This window comes from Zophobas morio, unplaced genomic scaffold (assembly GCF_036711695.1).
Source record: "Zophobas morio isolate AGI-343-1 ecotype UQ-CSIRO unplaced genomic scaffold, CSIRO_AGI_Zmor_V1 ptg000046l, whole genome shotgun sequence".
Taxonomy (NCBI): domain Eukaryota; kingdom Metazoa; phylum Arthropoda; class Insecta; order Coleoptera; family Tenebrionidae; genus Zophobas; species Zophobas morio.
Genome location: NW_026972151.1, coordinates 3,862,552 through 3,883,564, shown reverse-complemented (window position 1 = coordinate 3,883,564; position 21,013 = coordinate 3,862,552). Strand labels below are relative to the sequence as shown.

The 21,013-nt window shown below is 32.9% G+C and overlaps 2 protein-coding genes and 1 long non-coding RNA gene across 4 annotated transcripts in view; 2 read left to right on the top strand and 1 right to left on the bottom strand.

The window, feature by feature from the left end:
• Positions 1–21,013, top strand: part of LOC135142394 (potassium channel subfamily K member 9) — a 273,018-nt gene that overhangs the window by 56,788 nt on the left and 195,217 nt on the right. The window lies entirely within an intron of this gene.
• LOC135142317 (uncharacterized) lies at positions 4,923–6,543 on the bottom strand. Its single transcript, XR_010282499.1, has 5 exons — positions 6,405–6,543; positions 6,162–6,342; positions 5,893–6,063; positions 5,724–5,836; positions 4,923–5,676 (listed from the first exon to the last, which is right to left on the bottom strand). It is a non-coding gene; the product is annotated as an uncharacterized LOC135142317 (long non-coding RNA).
• Positions 13,570–14,799, top strand: LOC135142132 (uncharacterized). The gene has a single exon (XM_064073798.1). It carries the CDS (start codon positions 13,570–13,572, stop codon positions 14,797–14,799), a length of 1,230 nt encoding a protein of 409 aa, XP_063929868.1.

Below are 21,013 nucleotides of genomic sequence, written 5' to 3'. Positions count from 1 at the left end.
GGGAACATACTCCTTCTCCAGACACCCATTCATTACCTCCAGACATTCTTCTTTGCATTGTTTCGCAAAGATCTTGCATACTTCTGGTCGTATTCTATTCGGACCTGGTTACCTGATCTGAGCTGATATGACATGACATGACTTGACGTGATGGCTGGATGAAATGTATGATGTTGTAATTTCAATGCCCTTATAGACATTTAAAAATATATAAAAGACTTGCAAAAACCCAAAGGGTTGAATACAAGTTAGTGTTGTAACAAAAAAAATGTTTTCATTTCTCAGGCACCCACTTGCAAATCTGGTTCTCAAATTCCGCTTTATGGACCCCCAACACTGGCTTCTTCCTTTGCTTTGCATTTTACACTTTGTTAATGAATATGGTTATAATAAGATTCCTCTCAACATTTATAGAAGTACGAATGTGTTCAATTTTTTTATGTACGAGTAATTTGCTGCATATTGTTTGTTATTTATCTGGCAATTATGTATATACAGAATTTAGAAAACTTTTAAATAAAATGTAACTACTAACTATTACATCATAGCAGCTTCCTTTGTCTTTTCTGTGTCATACTCATAAGTCACATCTGAATTTTGGCAACATTCCGCCCAATTTGTACGACACCAATATAAATTAAAAGTTGTTGTCGGCCGTCTCGTCCGAGTCAAATTTATACGACGTCTAGTTTGCACACATTTTTCACCTCAAGCCTGATCCATTTTCTCAATTTCACAACAAAACATAAAAAGCCGCGTGCGTTTAACCGCGCAAACAATACGATTACAAATTTTTATACCACCATTAACACGTCACCAGTTCGTCGTTTCTTTCAAACAGCCGCAATTTACGACATTAATAAACGTTTTTGTTTATCAGTTGTAATTGAGCGGCGCCCCTTTTGCTCCGACAGGCCCAAAATAAGGACGAATAAATTCCGTAAGTTCCGAAATATTTCACTCCACAAGCTGCTATTCAGACTGGTGTGAAATTTGTTTGTTTGGTTATGCGTTCGGCAGCGGCGGCTCCAAAGGGGGCAGGCTAGGTTGGGAACATCAAAAGCAAGTAGTTGAGATTTTTTTATTAATAAAGGATGCCTGAAGATGTTTATAAATATCATGCTATTGTTGATACTAATAACAACAAGAAAATTATTCAAAATTGGCCATGCAGGAAAACGCCGTGCTTATGGAAATTAAAATAATTAGTTACTAAATGTCAAATTGGCTGGAGAAGTTTTCATCAATCTTCTCTGTAATGAAATAAAACCTTTCCTTCTAGAATCCTATTTTAGAAACGGAAGTAAGCTGAAAAACGTTGAGTGACGGTTTTCGTACGCCGCTCGTTTTCAAGAATTTCGGGAATGCACACTTCTGAAGTTCTAAATCAATGAAATTCGTACACTAACTGTGATGAAGAGCTATGACATGGCTTCTTTCAACAGGATAGTGCTACTGCTCGTATAGCAAATCAGACCTTAAACCTTTTAAACGAATTTTACGATAACAGAATAATCAGTAGAAATGTATGGCCATCCATGTCTTCAGACTTAATAATAAGTGTCGATTTTTTCCTTTTCTTCGCATCTCAAGAATAATGTATACAATAATCCACAACAAAACTTGCAGGAATTGAAAACGGCTATTGCCAGAGTTTCTGAACATACGAGACGACTCATAAGCGGATGACCTGGAAAACGATGGATACAATTTTCAGTACCTTTTGTAAACAAAATTTTTATTTATTGTTAATTTCCATTCATTTCTTTTACTTTTTAAAAATAAATAAATCAATCCTCTACTAAATGAAAATTCTATCGAATTGCTACAATTTTTATAGTCACTACACATAGTCATTTTCTCCTATCTGAAGGATTTTCATCAGCCTCCTCTGTATTTGTCAATTTCAAAATTATGTTTTTGCTGCTGGACCTTTTGAATGATGTACTCAACAAAATCAAGGCGAATTCAAAAACAATAAGTATATGAGTGAGTTATTTTATAAAAACTTAAATAGGTGTCGCTATGAAAAAAATTCGTCTAAAGAGTTTAGACAGTACTTCCCTCGCTGTCGGGAACGTGTCGACTGTAAGCCTATTTATATTTTTGTAATTCTTGATTTAATCAATAAAATTAATTGACTCAGTAATTAATTTTTTTCAGACACCCTCTATAAGCAAATCTAAAAAATTGGTCTAAAGAGTTTAGACAGTACTTCCATCGCTGTCGGAAACTTGACGACTGCATGCCTATTGTGTTTTTTTTCTCATTACATTTTTGTAGTGGGAATTTAAAAAAAAATTGCGATGACGTCATCAACATTTTTGCAAGGACACGTATATCAGTTGGGATAGATGTAGTGTAATACTAAGAATAAAATTATTATATTCTCAAATTTTCGGGAAAATGAACAATTTACTCACGTATACGTATCAGAGGCAACTGAAAATCGTGTATGTATAAACATTCTTAATTTAAGATGACAGGCGTAACAGCATACGTGAGAGTCAAACAGAGAAACTGTAAACAAAACGACCATCGGTTTTATTGCTTCGACTTCCGCTTATTATATAAAACATTGGGTTTTATTTTAATTCTTGACGGTGAAATTCACAATTGGTTGATTATAAACATGTCTATTTCACATTCGCGGAACCAAGTGAGCGCATAAAACAAATGCAGGTCTGTAATGTTAAAGTCGATGTAAATAAGCGTGCTACCTTTATGTTTCAACCGTGTTTTTCCTTTAACAAATTTTGTGTCTACCAAATTGGGTTGGTTGGGGTGTAATACTAATAATAAGTGTTGCCTTTAATTTAATCAATAAAATAAATTGACTTCATTAATTTTTTTGAACCACCTCTTAAGAAAGTCTAAAAAATATGAATGGAATTATAAATCACAAGTACAAACTCATCATATTTTTTGCATTTTAGATAGGATTTATTCAGCAAAATTTAAGGGTGACGTCATCAATTTTTTTAGGAGGGATGAACAAATACATTTTGAACAAAAGTTTACCATGCTTATAATAACTTTAAAATATTCCCAAGATTTCAAAGCATTCGGTTTTGTAATTCCTGATTAAATCGATAAAATAAATTCACGCCTTCATTAATTTTTTTGAGTCACCCTGCATATGCAAATCCAAAAATATGAATGGAATGATAAATCACAAGTACAGACTCATCATATTTTGTACATTTTAGATACGATTTATTCGGCAAACTTTTGAGCTGACGTCATCAGTTTTTTGTAGAAGATAACCAAATATATTTTGACTAAAAATTTATTATGCTCTTTATAACCTTAAAACATCTGCAAGATTTCAAAGCATTCGGTTTTGTAGTTCCTGATTAAATCAATAAAATAAATTTACGCATTCATTAATTTTTTTGAGTCATCCTGTATATGCAAATCGAAAAAATTTGAATGGAATGATAAATCACAAGAAGAGACTCACCATATTTTCTACATTTTAGATAGGATTTATTCTGCAAAATTTTGTGGTGACATCATAAATTTTTTAGGGGGGACGACCAAATACGTTTTGATCAAAAATTTACCATGCTTATGATAATTTTAAAATATCTTCAAGATTTCGAAGCATTCGGTTTTGTAGTTCCTGAGTAAATCAGTAAAATAAATTTACGCTTTCATTTATTTTCTTGAATCACCCTGTATATGCAAATCCAAAAAATATGAGTGGAGTGATAGATCACAAGTACAGACTGATCATATTTTGTACATTTTAGATATGATTTATTCGGCAAATTTTCGAGCTGACGTCATCAAGTTTTTGGAGGGGATAAGCAAATATATTTTGACTAAACATTTATTATGCTCTTTATAACCTTAAAACATCTGCAAGATGTCAGAGCATTCCGTTTTGTAGTTCCTGATTAAATCAATAAAATATATTTACGCATTCATTAATTTTTTTGAGTCACTCTGTATATGCAAATCCAAAAAATATGAATGGAGTGATAAATGACAACTACAGGCTCATCATATTTTGTACATTTTAGATATGATTTATTCGGTAAACTTTCGAGCTGACGTCATCAAGTTTTTGGAGGGGATAAGCAAATATATTTTGACTAAACATTTATTATGCTCTTTATGACCTTAAAATATCTGCAAGATTTCAGAGCATTCGGTTTTGTAGTTCCTGATTAAATCAATAAAATATATTTACGCATTCATTAATTTTTTTGAGTCACCCTGTATATGCAAATCCAAAAAATATGAATGGAGTGATAGATCACAAGTACAGACTCATCATATTTTGTAAGTAGTATATAAGCAGGGCTGACGTCAGTGGTCTCGTGACGCGCTGAACGCCAGCCGCGCTGCTGGTTGCGCACCACCACCGTTCGAATCTCGGTTGGGTTATTTGAGGGTAGATGTCGCTTCGGAGTGGGTTTTTAGAATTCTAGTTGTAAATGCGTACTTTGACAGCAGATGGCGCTTTAGGGATTTTGAATTTTGGTTTTAAAATTCTAGTTGTGAATGCGTGCTTTGAAAGCAGATGGCGCTTTAGGAATTTTGAATTTTGGTAATTCGGTTTAGGTATTACAATATAAATTTTGAAAAAAGATGAAACACTGTGCCAGGTGCAGGATTTGGAACCTGCGCTCTGTTTCCGAACCAGAATTTAAGTCTGGCGCTATAGACCACTGGGCCACAGTAATTTTATTTGTGAATAAAACCACATTCTGATGTAATTTTAACAAATTTGAAGTTTAAACTGTTAAATAAGAACATGTCTTGTAATAGTCGGTGTGTGCGGTTTGTTGATGCTCCTGCGACAATTCATTTAATGGTGAGATGGTCCTCTGCATATAAACAAGCAAGATGTGGTCAAATTTGGCTACAGTACGCTAGGGACACAGATAGGTTTCAAAGAAGAATAAAACAAGTAGAGAAAATTTTGGATCCTATATTACAAAGGGAATACAGAGAAAATATATACCAGGATAGATTTAAAAATTTCCGAATCCGATTTCGAAAACGTAGACGGCGTCGAGTTAGGCGTCGTAGGCGTCGTAACCGTCATCGAATCAATCGTAATCGTTATAGATGTGCTTCTTGTAATTTGTGAATAATAAAACTTAAATTAAATATATATGAATTTATTAATAAATGTTTTATTTTATTTATATATAAATGTTTTTATTTATTTATTTCTTTATTTATTTTTTTATTTTTTTTTTTTTGGTGACGTCACGCCAAGCAAGGGTATGGGAGGAGGAGTTTTGTTGTTGTTGTGTGAGTTCGATACCCCCCGCTCCCATACCCTATTTGTTGGCGTGACGTCTTTTAAAAAATTAATAATTATATATTGATAAAAATTATTAGTAACCTTGTCCTCTTCCATCTAGTCCTCCTCCCCCCGTCTTTTCTTCTTGTGTCCTCTTCCATCCAGTCTTCTTCTTTCGTCTTGTCCTCTTGTGTCCTCTTCCATCCAGTCTTCTTCCTCCGTCTTGTCCTCTTCTCCTTCTTGATCCCGGTTCTGGTCATCCTCCATTCATCACGTCCTCAATAATAATCGTTGCTTCAGTTAGTTCATCTTCATGCATTACATCAGTTGTTACATCAGAAATTTCCCATTCCTCCAGTCTATTGGACATCAACTTGCTCGGTAATATTTATTTTCACTTAAGGTGAATTTTCCTTAAAAGAATTTGAATTAACTTTAAGATAATAATTTAGAAACTTACTTGTTGCTCGTCATGGTGTTTTTCCGTACTGATTTCCATTTCGTCATTTGATATAGAGGTAAACTTTCTGTGCTAATTTCCATTTCAGTATGTGTTTTTGTAACAAAGTTTTTCTATAAAAATGGAAAAGATATAAAATTTAATAAATTTAAAAATAATTAAAACTTACTTGTTCTTCAGGATTGAATTTAAAATTGATTTTACTTTTGTATTTTGCTGCACATCAGAAATTTCGATTTCCATTTCGTCATTTGATATAGGTAAACTTTCCATACGCAATCGTATTTGAAATGTGTGTTAGCTCCGTTTTTTCCATGCTGATGTCTAATACAAAAAATTTCTAAAAAAAAAAAAAAATATTTAAAATCGGATCCTCGTCAGTCATCGCGCCAATCAATCCATCAATTCAAATAAATTAAAGTTTAATATAAAACTTACTTGTTCTTCAGGATTCAATTTATGGTGATACAACATTTGTATTTTAACGGATCAATCACAATCGCAGGTACGCACTTCTATTTTGAGTATATCGTAACGAATAATTTAGAAACTTACTCGCTGCTCGTCATCTTTTTATTCTGTCTTGATTTCTAATTCATTAAGATGAAGAAAAATTTTTCTAAAAAGAAAATAAGAAAAAAAAAGCAAATTGAATAAATTCAAGTTTAATGTAAAACTTACTTGTTCTTCAGGATTGAATTTACGGTAATTGAACATTTGTATTTTAACGGATCAATCACAATCGCAGGTATGCACTTCTTTTTTTGAGTATTCTGTAACGAATAATCTTCGCGCGTGTACAAGACTGTGCAACAGAGGTTTTCACGATTGCTTATATAGCTTTATTTTATAAAAAACAAACAAAAAACCACAAAAAAATAATATAAATGAATCATTTGTTTCGCGGCAGCAACTATTATCGCAAATATATGATTTGTTTCACCTCAACAAATAAGATATCAAACATGTTTTTCTTTGCATTTGGAAAAATAAGAAACCGCAAAAGATAATAAATGCGTTGTTGGTATTTTTTTTTCGGTGCAAAGCTGTTGCAATGTTTTTTCGGAATTACTCAGACCCATCAATATTCTTTAAAAAATTATAGTGATTGATTTTTTTTTCATTTTAATACATAATTAAGCATGCATATTGCGTGAACGTTCATTATTCACCAACTGTGGTTAGCTCTTTTCCGTTTGATTTAATTAAGGTTTGGTATTTTTACACTGGTAGTTAGTCAAGTTTTCAGTAAGTTGCACTCTTGAAATCTAATTTTTACACATGAATTGATATTTATAGGTATGGACCCTTGTTTATTTTATTTATAAAAATATATAAAATGTAAAGGAGGCGTGGCGTTTATCATCTAAGGAAGATACGGAACATCATTCTAAGTTGTACCTACCTATTGATGACTGAATAAAAAATATTTTTGGATTTTTTTTTATACAAAAGAAAAACAACAAACATCTAGTTAGTATTCCAAAAGTTTATTACAGTACTTATTATATTATTTATACAACTATAAAACTATATATAAATATATTAGATATGATACATTCACAAGATGTTTTCGAAAACGAAGTAAACACACAATAATAATATTAATAGCAGTATTGTTTAAGGTGTTATAGTTAATGTTCCAAACATGACATAATAACTTGCGATGAGTATCTTCAACATTTGTGATAATCACGGTATAGGTACTCTTCATCATCATTCATCACATGACGTCGGTTAAATTTATCCACGAATTTTTGTCAACCGGAAGACCCAACCACTTGACAAACATTTTTCGTCCTTTGCGACGTATCACTTTTTCAATTAAATATACGTCTGGATATTTAGTTTTTTGAAGTTCATAATTATAAAAAGATCCTTTTATAGGTTGTCCCTCAGTATCTTCTAGTAAGTATGTAACAGGATTAGTCTGGTTAATTTTTACAACTTTAAATATTTCCGTAGACCAACTGGGTGTGTAACCTTTTTCAAACAATAATTTTTCTTTACTAATTCTTACAAACTCACCTGGTTGAAATTTTTTGTTTTTGTCTGCAATTTTTAGTCTTCGAAATACTGTTATATCTGCTTTGTTAGATCTATTAATTTTAATCGGTTTCTTTCCGATCGTCCGATGAACAGAGGAGTTGTAATCAGATGTGACACGTTGTAAATGATTTAACCATCTATACGAAGCGTTCAAAGTTAACAATGGAAAAAGTTTTGATTTAATAGTTCGAATGACTCTTTCTGCAATAGCTGCCTTTTTCACGCTGTATGTACTATAATGATTAATTCTGTATTTTTGCATTAATTTGTTGAAACGATTATTATAAAATTCCTTTCCTTGGTCGCTTTGTAAATTTCTCGGATGTCGTCCACTTTTTTTTAATATGAACTCCATAGCTTGTACAACTTCTTCTGCTCCTTTTGTTTTTAGCGGTTTAGTCCATAAAAATTTCGAGAAACAATCAATAACAACTAAAATGTATTTGTATCCATTATTTTCATGAGAGTAGGAACGCAAATCTGCCAAATCGATCTGCCACAAATCATCTAAGTCTTTGATTATTGTATGTCTTCTCGGAAAAGTTTTTCGTGCTGGTTTAAAAATTTCATTGACGACTTCCATCTTCGTATCCGTAATTAAAACATTTTGACGTTGAGGTGGCCGCCCTCGTTTTTTTTTAATTGTATCAGCGGTTTTCTTCATGTTATTTTAATGTAGAAGTTTCTTCGTTAGATTTCAATCTTTTGCGGTCAGGATGCAACTGTTCCAGTTTTGCAATTCGCTCTCTTAATAAATCAACATCCTTACCGTTTGAACTTAAAAACTCTTTCCATTTGTCATCGGTATTCTTGATTCGTTTATTTATTTCACTGTTCAGGTGCATATTCATTTTTGCGGTTAGATCAGCTAAATTCCCCATTAAAGTTGTTTTCAAGTTATTTATTTCGTTATCCAGATTCGCTATCAACAGCTGCACTTTTTTGTTGAGAATCTCTACATCAAAATTAAAATTACTCACAGTACTTAGTGTATTTGCAAGTTTATCAATTTGCTTCTGCTTTAAAGCCATTTGGTTTTCTACATTAGATTTTACAGAATTAAACTTATTATCCCACAATCTATCTGCATCCGCAATGTTCTTGTTTAACACTTTCAATGCATCAATGAGGTTATCAGATTTTTTATTAAAATTTTCAACAATCACATCCGCGTAGTATTTGGTGCATACATCGTTTTTTTCAGACGGTAATGATACATTGCAAATTCTATGATTCTCCAAATCTAAACTCCCATCTTTGGTAAAATTAAGTTGTTGCTGTTTCAACAACATTGATTTAAATGCAGAGGTTGAAGGAGACGAGGAAAGATTACTTCCACGAGCACGTCCGAACACATCTATAGGCATTTTGAAAGTGAAATCATTTGCAATAAATACGGCAGTAAATAAGATCTTAATAGATAACACCAGCTTCACGTAGTTCCTCTTCTATTGAACGAATTTCATTTATATGTGTGGTATTCCCAGCTTTTACGGAAGCATGTAATAAATTTAATCTCTCTACTAATTCATCAAAAACGTTATAATAAACGTATTCTGTCACAAAATTATCATTATACAAACCTCGACCAGATTTTTTTGCTGGAAAAGAGAGAGTCGGAGTTAAAGTATTAGGCACACTATAAGTTCGTTGTTGACGCATTAGTGTGGTTCTGGTAGGTTTAATCGATGACGTTGGTGAGGACGTATTTCTACTCGAAGATAAAGTTGGTGAAAAACTGGGAGATGATTCGTTATTAGTATTAATTGTTTTAGATCTTTTCTTTTCTACAAAGTATTCAGTAATCTGTGGACTTGGTTTTGACTTTTTTTTCTCTGCTTTTTTTGAAAACAGTGGTTGTATATACTGAAGATATTTTTCACCTCTTGACCCTTTAATCTGTTGTATAGGATCGTAATCTCTCTTATGGGCATTTGAAATTTCCAACATTTGCTTATAGAGTTTACGATCTTTATCATTAATAACAGTAGTCTCATTGTCAGGGTTTTTACTAAAAAGTAGTGTATAAAGCCCATCGGTGGCTGGAAATAGTTGATTATTTAATTGAAAATCTCCATTTTCTGTTATTTGTAATATCAAATTGCCTAAGTGAAACTTATTCGTTTGCAGATCAAATCTAGGCCCGTAAACTTCATCGTTTTCTTCATTTAATACTTTTATAATAAATGGTTTTGCTACATTTGGAAACTGATTGAGAAAATCTTCAAAGACTTCGGGTTGTTTAATATCTGAGAGATTTAATTTTGGTGTGGTTTCATATTCAAATTCCATCTCATCGTCTTCTGGTTTGTATTCAAACACTTCGTCGTCTCTTTCCTCTAAATTATTGTCATGAGTTTCCTCGTCGTCGTTCTGTCGACTCTCCTGCTCTTTATCATCATTCATCATCATCATGACATCATCATCATCATCATCATCATCAGCATCATCTTTTTTTCTTCTGTTAGTGCTTGCTTCTATCGACTGCTTTGTAGGTCTGGGTGGTAAAAACGAAAATTCCACTTCTCGTCGATTTTCGTCGCGACCATAAGTTTTTACTCTTTTACTCGTAGGTGCAGTTGGTTGCTGTTGTGGTTCGTTATTTCTTCGCAGAATTCTTCGTTGTTGTGGTTCCTTTTGGCTATATTTATCGTCTAGTTTTGTAGAGAGTTCGTTAAGAGGATTAAGAACTGGTGTAAATAATTTATTTAATGCAGCATCTTGCTCTTTTATGCCTAGCGTTAAAGCCTTGTACTTTTTTCTAATAGCATCCGATACTTTAATAATCCTACGTTTAGTGCGAACACTTTGATCATTGGTAATAGGTCTATCCATATTGAACGTTCGATATAAACTGCGGCAGTTCATTTTTCATGCTTTATTATATCTTAAATGCTTTACAGAAGTACAGAAATATCTGTTGTACTTAATAAAGTACATACATATCCACCTGTTTTTTTTTTTTTTTTAAACTGAACTGATGCTGTTTTGGAAAACAGACCTATTTCTCCAAACAGTAGGTACCTGTTATCATATCACACCTGTTTATTGGATAATGTACTGATCAAATCCTTTACGATATCGACCTTTGTTTAGCTCAGATTCTTTATCGATAACAAGAAATCCATATTTATCCCTCCAACAAATTGTGCATATTTTTTTAAACTGACCAAAATTCATATCGGTACCTACGTGATCTTCATAAATGTGTTTCAAATTTCTTTCGTCTTGTTTTAATAACACCAATAAATTTGTATTATCTCTTATCAAATGTTTCGGGATTCTCGTGTAAGTCTGACATAAATAAAAACAATCGATGTTTTTGTGACGTCCCATAGAAAAATATCTTCTAATATTATCCTGCTTATCACAACTTACATCGTCAAATATCATAACTGAATTCGATTTTGCTTCTTTGGGGTTAATGATTTGTTCATTATCTTCATATTGGTAATATCCAATTCCTTTCACTCTTTGTAATACTTGTTGTAGTAACTTATATTTTGGTTGATAGAGTGACTTGCAGTAAATATATATATTTGTAAATTTTAGTCCGTTCGGATCAAACAATAATGATAGTAATATATTTGTTTTACCACTTCCAGATGGACCACAAATAATAGATCTAACAGATTCAGGAAACAAAATACCATGTTTTCGCCGATGTCTATGATAGTTTACGCTCTTGTGTTCGTCGTTGTCTTCATCATGATTTGTAATCGCTAAAGACGTACCTTGCCTTACGATGCGCATTGCAATTAATGAACAATATTAGTGAAATATATAACATATATATGAAATACTTTGGAGCAATTTTAATTTAGTCTTATGTTGTCTTTGTAAGGAAGAGGTTCCCCAGCAACGCAACTAAGAATTTACAATTCGAACTCGATATATTTACATTAGTACTGTAGACAATTTATTATATTATCCTTCGTGTCAGTCTATAGTAACAAAGCTAATCGTATATATTACAAGAGATAACCGAATCAAGTGTTTTTTATACAAAAACTCACAATTTATAATACGAATGAAAAGAAAACTCGGTATGACTGCTACTAGGGCTTCAGCATTAAAAAGAAAAAAATCAAAACTCACTTTTCATCAAGCTGTTTTGAGACCGTCAATACAAAAAAACACTGGTGACGGTATTAATACTATACAAAGTGCATTCAAAACTGCTCAGTTAGCTATCAGAAAAGCCGGAGGTCGAAGGCAAATTAAGATACCTCGTGTTCTACCAATTAAACAGGGTGGATTTTTACCACTTCTACCACTGATATTTGGAGGATTATCGGCTCTTGGAGCACTGTCTGGAGGCGCAGCTGGAATAGCCAAAGCGGTGAATGATGCAAAACAAGCAAAAAAAAAATTGGACGAAGAACAACGTCACAATAAAACAATGGAAGATATAGCAATTGGAAAACAAGGAAGCGGATTATTTTTACGAAAACGTAAAGACGGTTACGGTTTATTCCTACAAAACACATCAAAAAACTATTGGTAAAGCTACCCAAAAGGCCCTTATCGGATGAGGATTTGAGAAAATATGCGAAACTATCAAAAATTTCTAATTTTAGAGGTATATTTATGAGAAATTCATTGCCATCAGCCGGACCTAGAAACTATGAAAAAGCTATAGTTAATTTAGATTCATCGTTTGGTCCAGGCACTCATTGGGTAGCTTATAAAAAATTTGGAAAAAATGTTTTTTATTTTGACAGTTATGGTAATTTGAAACCACCTCCGGAGCTAATACAATATTTTAAAAATTGTAAGATATACTTTAATCAAAAACAATATCAAAAATTAAAATATAATTGTGGATATTTGTGTTTACAATTTTTAGCGAGTAGAATAAAATTACTATAAAGGAATCTGTCGCTTATTTTTCTGCCTCAGTGTTCACTATGCATACGACGTTTTCACTTGTCGGTAATACAAGTAGACTAAGCGCTACTTATAATCCTGTGATTGAACTTGATCCAGACTACGAATACTCATTAGCTCTTATAGGATTTCTGACCACAAATAATATTCCAAATATCGAGGAAGGAACAAACAAGTTCTATTATTTTAAAAAAGGCGATAGTAAGGAAAACGTGATCACTTTTCCAAAGGGGGCATACGAAATAGATGCAATAGAACAGTATATTCAGAATTTTCTCTGTCCAGAATGTACTAGCGACAAAGAACGATCAAAAATTTTTTCTCTTAAACCTAACCTTAACACTTTAAAGTGCGAACTCATCGAGTCAATTTTACCCACAGTGATAGTATAGGAAAAAGACTCGGATATTCAGAAAGAGAGCTACCTGCAAACACTCTGCATGAAAGCGATGTACCTGTAAATATTATAAAAGTGAGCACGATTCGAGTCGAATGTAATATAGTCACTGGATCCTATTATCAAAGTAAAAGATCACATACCATCTACGAAACCGCTATAACTGTCAATCCAGGAGAGCAAATTTTTATTGAACCAACAAATCAAATATATTTGCCGCTCATTAATAAATCTTTCATTAGTAATATAACTCTCGACATAGTAGACCAAGACAACAACTTTATTGATTTTAACGGTCAAGAAATTGTAGTTAGACTAGCGCTAAAATTTGAAAAAAAGTAATCATGGGATTGATATACAAAGTTCTTAAAAGAAGAGGATTTTCGCGTTACACTTCAGTATCGCAACAGTCACCACGGCAAATACCGGCAGGAGAAGAAGAACCGTTATTCTCATCACAGCAGTCATTATCGTCTCGAAGTATAAACATTCTCAAATCTTTGGGGTACCATGTCAGAAAAACTTCAAATATTCGAACAACCACGAGTGGATCACAGCATAATTAGAGAAGAAGAACATACATACAACCCGGAAGCACGTTATTTGGATGTAAATGACGAAATAGATATAATTATTAATCAAGAAGATCTTATGATACCGTTATCGGAATGCTATCTTGATATTGATGGAGAATTTGACCATGACGATCTTTTGCCTAATAACATACCACCTTTAAATGGAAATATTTATTTGACAAATAACGCTGGAGCGTTTTTATTTGAAAGCATTACTTATGAACTTAACAATAAAGAAGTTGATGTAGTACGAGATGTCGGATTATTATCAACCGTTAAAACATTCTTGTGTTATGGTGAAGATGAATCAAATGAGTTGGGTGGAGCTGGTTGGGCTGTGGATGACCACGGAATTAAAACATTTAACGTTGTAGATAAAACGTTTTCACTGAGAATACCTTTATCATCTTTGTTAAATTTACCTTACGATTATCATCGCGTAGTTACTGGCAAACATAAATTAAGATTGGTACGCAGTAAATCTGATGATAATTGCTACGTATCCACAGGCACTAGGAGAGCAAGAATTAATATAAAAAATATTGCACTGATAGCAAAACATGTCTATCCAAACGATGAAATGAAAATACAGATGTTGAATAAAATCAATAAAAGTAAGGCTATATTGATACCATTCAGAAAATGGGAAATTCATGAACTGCCCATTCTTCCTAGATCTAAAAATGAAGTGTGGAAAGTGAAAACCCTGCAAAGTGTACATACACCTCTTTATTGTATTGTATTTTTTCAAACTAATAGGAAGAATAATCCCCTGGCGGATGCAACTAAATTTGACAACATCAACATCAGAAGCATACGTCTACACTTAAATTCAAATGTATATCCATACGAATCTTGGAAATTAGATTTTACAAAAAATCGTTACAGAGAAGCGTATCAAGCATACTGTAACTTTTATAAACAGTTTAATGATCAGGATAGAGCAAAACCGATATTAAAATATGATGATTTTAAAAGACGCTCGATATTCGTTTTAGATTGTTCGAAACATCCCGAACCCATTCGTTATGCAACTGTAGACGTATCACTTGACTTCGAATCGGACAACGATTTTCCCGAAAATACTAAAGCCTATGTAATTATCATTCACGATGCCATCATAGAGTACATACCAATGCTGAAAACTACAAGAGAACTTATTTGAAACCGTCCATGTGTGCTACAGAACATAAATAAACATAAAAATATCTATTTCTGTGTCTGTTTACAAAAAAATGATTGTTTAAAATACGATATCAGTATGTGATTAAATATGTCAACACACCAAATTTCGTGGAAGCAAATGAAGTTATTTGAAGATTCTTACTATAAAGAAGTCTTTGTGTGTGATTTCAATGTCTCTACATCGATTTTGAATTACAAACTCTTGGTGACTTTCGACAATGGCAGTATTTGTGAAAGTGCATCTAAAACAATATTAAACCCAAATAATTATGACAATGAAAACTTGAAAAAAAAAATGTGTGTATCGACACGATGCCTCGGACATTCTATTATAATTGTTGAATTTTTCGGTTTTTTTTCGATAATTGTGATTTATGAATAACTTAGCTTTATACTAAGACATATATTCCTTGTATGATCAAAATATATATATATATATATATATGTAAATAAATAAATAATTAAATAAATAAATAAATAAATAAATGAATACATAAATAAATGAACAAATAAATAAATAAAACTTTTTTAACATTTTTTTTTTACCTAATTTTTTTAATTCGTTTCGACTACAAGCCAGGTTGGCCGAGTGGTCTAAGGCGCCAGACTTAAGTTCTGGTTCGGAAACGGAACGCAGGTTCAAATCCTGCACCTGGCAGTGTTTCATCTATTTTTTCAAAATTTATATTGTAATACCTAAACCGAATTACCAAAATTCAAAATTCCTAAAGCGCCATCTGCTTTCAAAGCACGCATTCACAACTAGAATTCTAAAACCAAAATTCAAAATCCCTAAAGCGCCATCTGCTGTCAAAGCACGCATTTACAACTAGAATTCTAAAAACCCACTCCGAAGCGACATCTACCCTCAAATAACCCAACCGAGATTCGAACGGTGGTGGTGCGCAACCAGCAGCGCGGCTGGCGTTCAGCGCGTCACGAGACCACTGACGTCAGCCCTGCTTATATACTACTTTTGTACATTTTAGATATGATTTATTCCACAAACTTTTGAGCTGACGTCATCAAGTTTTTGGAGGGGATAAGCAAATATTTTTTGACTAAAGATCTATGATGCTCTTTATAGCGTTAAAACATCTGCAACATTTCAAAGCATTCTGGTTAGCAGATTAAAAATTAAATTTCAAAATGTTGTTTTATAATTTTGATTTTTTTTCCAAAAATCTGGACGTTTCGGGTGAAAAGTCGATTCAGAGTTGTAAACTACATGTGTAGGACTATGTTATTTTATACAATTGAAAACCCATTTACTATGTACAATTTTGAAGTGACGTCATCGCATTAGTGGTGGGGATGATTAGACAAATTTTGGTTAGCGTTTTACCATCTACATGATATTCTTAATATAAGTACAAAATTTCACAACAATCGGTCGAGTACTTTCGGAGATTATCTGTCTAATAAAAATCCGGGACAACAGACGGACAGACGGACAGACGGACGGACAGACGGACGGACAGACGGACAGACGGACAGACAGACGGAAATGGAAGACCTATTTCTTCGTCTTCTAGGGGTCATGAAAGATCGAGAAAACGTAAAAGTAGAGAGTCGGCCGACGGACTCGATTACAATACTTCCTTTGCTTACGCTCGGGAAGTAAAAATATAAATGCAGTGATAAATCACAAGTATAGACTCATTATTCTTTACACATTTAAGCATTTTTTCAGCAAAATTTTGAGGTGGCGTCATCAAATTTTTAGGGGGATGAGCAAATATATTTCGATCAAAATTGTACCATGCTTATGATACATTTAAAACATCTCCAAGATTTCAAAGCATTCGGTTTTGTAGTTCCTGATTAAATCAATAAAATAAATTCACGCATTCATTAATTTTTTTGAGTCACCCTGTATATGCAAATCCAAAAAATATAAATGTAATGATAAATCACAAGTACAGACTCATTATATTTTGTACATTTTAGATGGGATTTATTCGGGAAACTTTTGAGCTGACGTCATCAATTTTTTGGAGGGGATAAGTAAATATATTTTGATTAAAAATTTATCGTGCTTGTCATAACTGTAAACCATCTGCAAGATTTCAAAGCATTCGGTTTTGCAGATTTAAAATTAAATTGCAAAATATTGTTTCATAATTTTGATTTTTTTTCCAAAAATCTGGACGTTTCGGGTAAAAACTCAATCCGGAGTCATAAACTACATGTGTAGGACTATGTTATTTTATACAATTTAAAACCCATTTACTATGTATAATTTTGAACTGACGTCATCGCATTAGTGGTGGGGACGATTAGGCAAATTTTGATTAGCGTTTTACCGTCTACACGATATTTCTAATATAAATACAAAATTTCGGAATAATCGGTCCAGTACTTTCGGAGATTATCTGTCTAATAAAAATCTGGGACGGCAGACAGACGGACAGACGGACAGACGGACAGACGGACAGAAGGACAGACGGACAGACGGACAGATGGACAAACAGACAGACAGACGGACAGACGGACAGATGGACAGACGGACAGACCGACGGAAACGGGATACCTATTTCTTCATCCTCGAGAGGTCATGAAAGGCCGAGAAAACGTAAAAGTAAAGAGTCGGCCGACGGACTCGATTACAATACTTTCTTTGCTTACGCTCGGGAAGTAAAAAGGAATTTACGTCATTTATGTGGTGGGGATGATTAGACAAATTTTGCTTAGCGTTTTACCGTCTACGCAACATTCTTAAATCACGTATAAAATTTAATAGTCGGTCCAATAGTTTTGTAAATTACATATCTACAAAAAAATGGACACAGGCAGACTGTCAGACAAACGGAAAAGCAAGATCGATTTTTTCGTCATAGTCCGTCGTTTCCATTTTCCTGCCGGTCTGCCAATCTGTCAGTCTCTCTCTCTCTCTCTCTGTCACTAGTTTGTCTGTCTGTACATTTATTTTTATTTGATAGATATAATCTCAGCAGCGTAAGCTAAGGATCTATTGTAATCGAGTCCATCGGGTAATTCGCTACTTTTATGTTTTCTTGACGTTTCATGAATCCTAGAATACAAAAATACAGGGCTCTCGTGTCCATGTGTCTGCCCGCATTTGTGTCGATTTTTGTTATACAGATATTCTTCTAAATGGCGGATTGCCAAATTTTGAATTTGGGATATCGTGTAGATGGTAAAACGCTAATCAAAATTTTTCTGATCATTCCCACCAATGACATGACGTCATTTTCAACTTTTACCATAGTAAATGCTATTTAAATATTATAAAATAACTTATTCCTCCATTTGTAGTTTATGAATCCGTGGTGAGTTTTTACTTCAGGTATCTAGGTTAAAGTAAATCAAAATAATACGACATCTAACAATTTAACTTTTAAATAACAAGACTTAATGCTCTGAAACCTTGCCAACGTTTTAAGCTATCGGATACATGGTAAATTGTTAATCACAATTTATACATTTACCTCCTCTAAAAACTGATGAAATCGTCTCAAAATTTTGTCACAGCAATCTCATCTAAAATGTGAAGAATAATGTGTCTATACTTGTGATTTTGCATTTCATTTATATTTTTAGAATTGTTTATACATGGTGACTCAAAAAAATTGTCAGTTTATTTTACTCATCAAATTAGAAACTGCAAAACTGAATGCTTTGAAATGTTGTAAAACATGATGAGTCATTTTATGATTTAACATTATATTTTAATTCTTTTGAATTGCGTATACAGAGTGAGTCGAAGAAATTAATGAATAAATTAATTTATTTTATTGATTAAATCAGGAACCGCTTATTTCATGTTTCCGAAAATTTTGGAATAGATGACTGTTATTATTAGTTTTACATTGCACCTATCCATTTTTAATATACGTGTTGCTGACGTTTTTTGTGCACACTTACAAGATTTTACAAAAACAGATTAGTCTGAAACTAGTTTTAAAAGTTCAGATATTCTCGGTGATATATTTGACTGATAATGTAGGGAATATAATAGATTTGCCACTTAACTTCAGTTGAAAATTTACCAAAATAATAACAATAAACGTCTTCATAGTGTCTGACATTTGATGACGTCATCTCACAACTTCTGCTAGTAAAGCTTACTTACACTTTCTATTGAGACATATGTTTTTTATTTATGATTTATTAGTGTATCCATAATTTTTAAACTTACACATGATGGTTATCCCGAAAAAATAAAATATATATTTTATAGTTTTTCGAAAAAGCTAGATATATTTTATTGTATGTATTTAAGGAGAGAGGGAAGTTCTATCGAATTAACCTTCGACCATTTTTTTAGGAGTATTATTTAAATCATGAACGATTCACCCCGACTTTCTCGAAAATTTGAGAATACAGTAATACTGCGCCTGCCTATATTTATTAATAATAAAATCACAACTATAATAAGAAATACTTACCTAAAATAACATTCAGAACGTTTTTCCCCATTGTAATAATTCAAGTGCCCTCCTCTTCTTTGAGGAGCGTGGTATGTGCTTAACAGTCGTTAATCTTTCGATGAACAAACATAAACAATCGAAGTTAATTTTCGCCATTCAGTTCCTAGTTTCCTACTACTATGGACTACCTCCATTTGTTGTAATACAAATCTTCCTCTGTTGGTGTAGCGATCGAACAGATTTAGAACAGCGTATGCTCCAAAGTTAATATGGAGAAGAACAGTCATAGAACGACATTGACGTGTTCGTATATGATTTTAATTTTTTTGGCGCCGACTTGATTTGATCAATTTTATATAATATTAAACATTGCTACTTCGAGAAAAGATCGGAACTACTAGATTTAACACAGTTTGTATTTGGCTGATAATTATAGCATATAAACTCCAGGTCATTTCATTACTTTCTTTATTTCATTTGTAAAGTGGTGCTGCTAATCAAAAATAGAGAATTAAACCGAAAGTGTCTTTCTGGGATATTATTTTCATGCTAAACCAAAATCATGATAAATTTTTAATCAAAATATATTTACTCATCCCCTCCAAAAAACTGATGACGTCAGCTCAAAAATATGACGAATATTTTATTTATTAAATCAAGAATTACAAAACTGCATACTTTGAAATCTTGCAGACGTTTTAAAGTTATTGTAAGCATAGTAAATTGCTAATGAAAATAAATCTGTTTATTTCCCCCAAAAAATTGATGACGTGATCTCAAAATGCGCAAAATATGATGAGTTTTTGCTTGTTATCCATCATTGCATTAATATTTTTTATTGATCAAATTAAGAACGAGTCACCCCATTTTCCCGAAAATGTGCAAATGCAAACGTCTTTATTTAATAGGAATTGTAATAATGATATTCAGAACATTTGTCGATTGTAGCTTACTCCTTAATAGTTTTGATTCACTGTTTTGAGGGAAATGAATTTCTACGTGACATTCTTCCGATGTATAAACATTTTCAAGTTGTTTGTCTTATCGAGGACAAGCTAAGGACGTACAGTAATTGAGTCCATCGGGCAATTTGGTGCTTTCATATTTTCTGGATATTTCATAACCCCTAGACAAGGCCGTAGTTAGGGGGAGGCTAGGGAATGCTGAGGTTCCTCTAACCAAATCTGAGTTACAACATCGAAAATCAAAATAAAATGTAGTGTTCTACTTAATAAGCGGAAGTCAGAGCAATAAAAAAGTCTGGACCGTCGGTACTGTGATCCAGTTATTGCAATTCGTAGAAAAGCTCTTTTAGTTTAGTTTTGTGTTCTATTGATGCCATTCATCAATTCGACAAGTGTTGTGTTGTTTCTCTGTTATTATTATTATTATTTTCAATGTCATTACTGTCGTATTTCAGATCTCACTATTTCATCTCGTTATTTAATGCGCTAAATTTTAAAATCATTACTCTCAAATAGGTAATAAAATAACTCGCTACCGGCTTTCAAATAAGACCATCCGCCACTGCGTTCATTGGGACTGAAATGTCAATTTTGACACAAATAACGCCGGTTTATGGAGTCCCGATACGACTACAAAGAATCAGGTGCGATTAAGTTTGAATAGATAACAAGTTAATAGAGTGAATTGGTGATGGATGAAAACAGATTGATTTGCCCCATTGATGGAAGCGGACGACATCAAAGTAGATACTGGCGACCAATTTGTACTACTCTCTAGTCCTATAAATCATTCATTAACTAAATAACCGGATAATTAATCGGTGTACAGGGGAAT

Bases quoted from the DNA above. Each gene is read 5' to 3' on its own strand.
- LOC135142132 (XM_064073798.1), top strand. From the start codon at position 13,570: ATGTCAGAAAAACTTCAAATATTCGAACAACCACGAGTGGATCACAGC.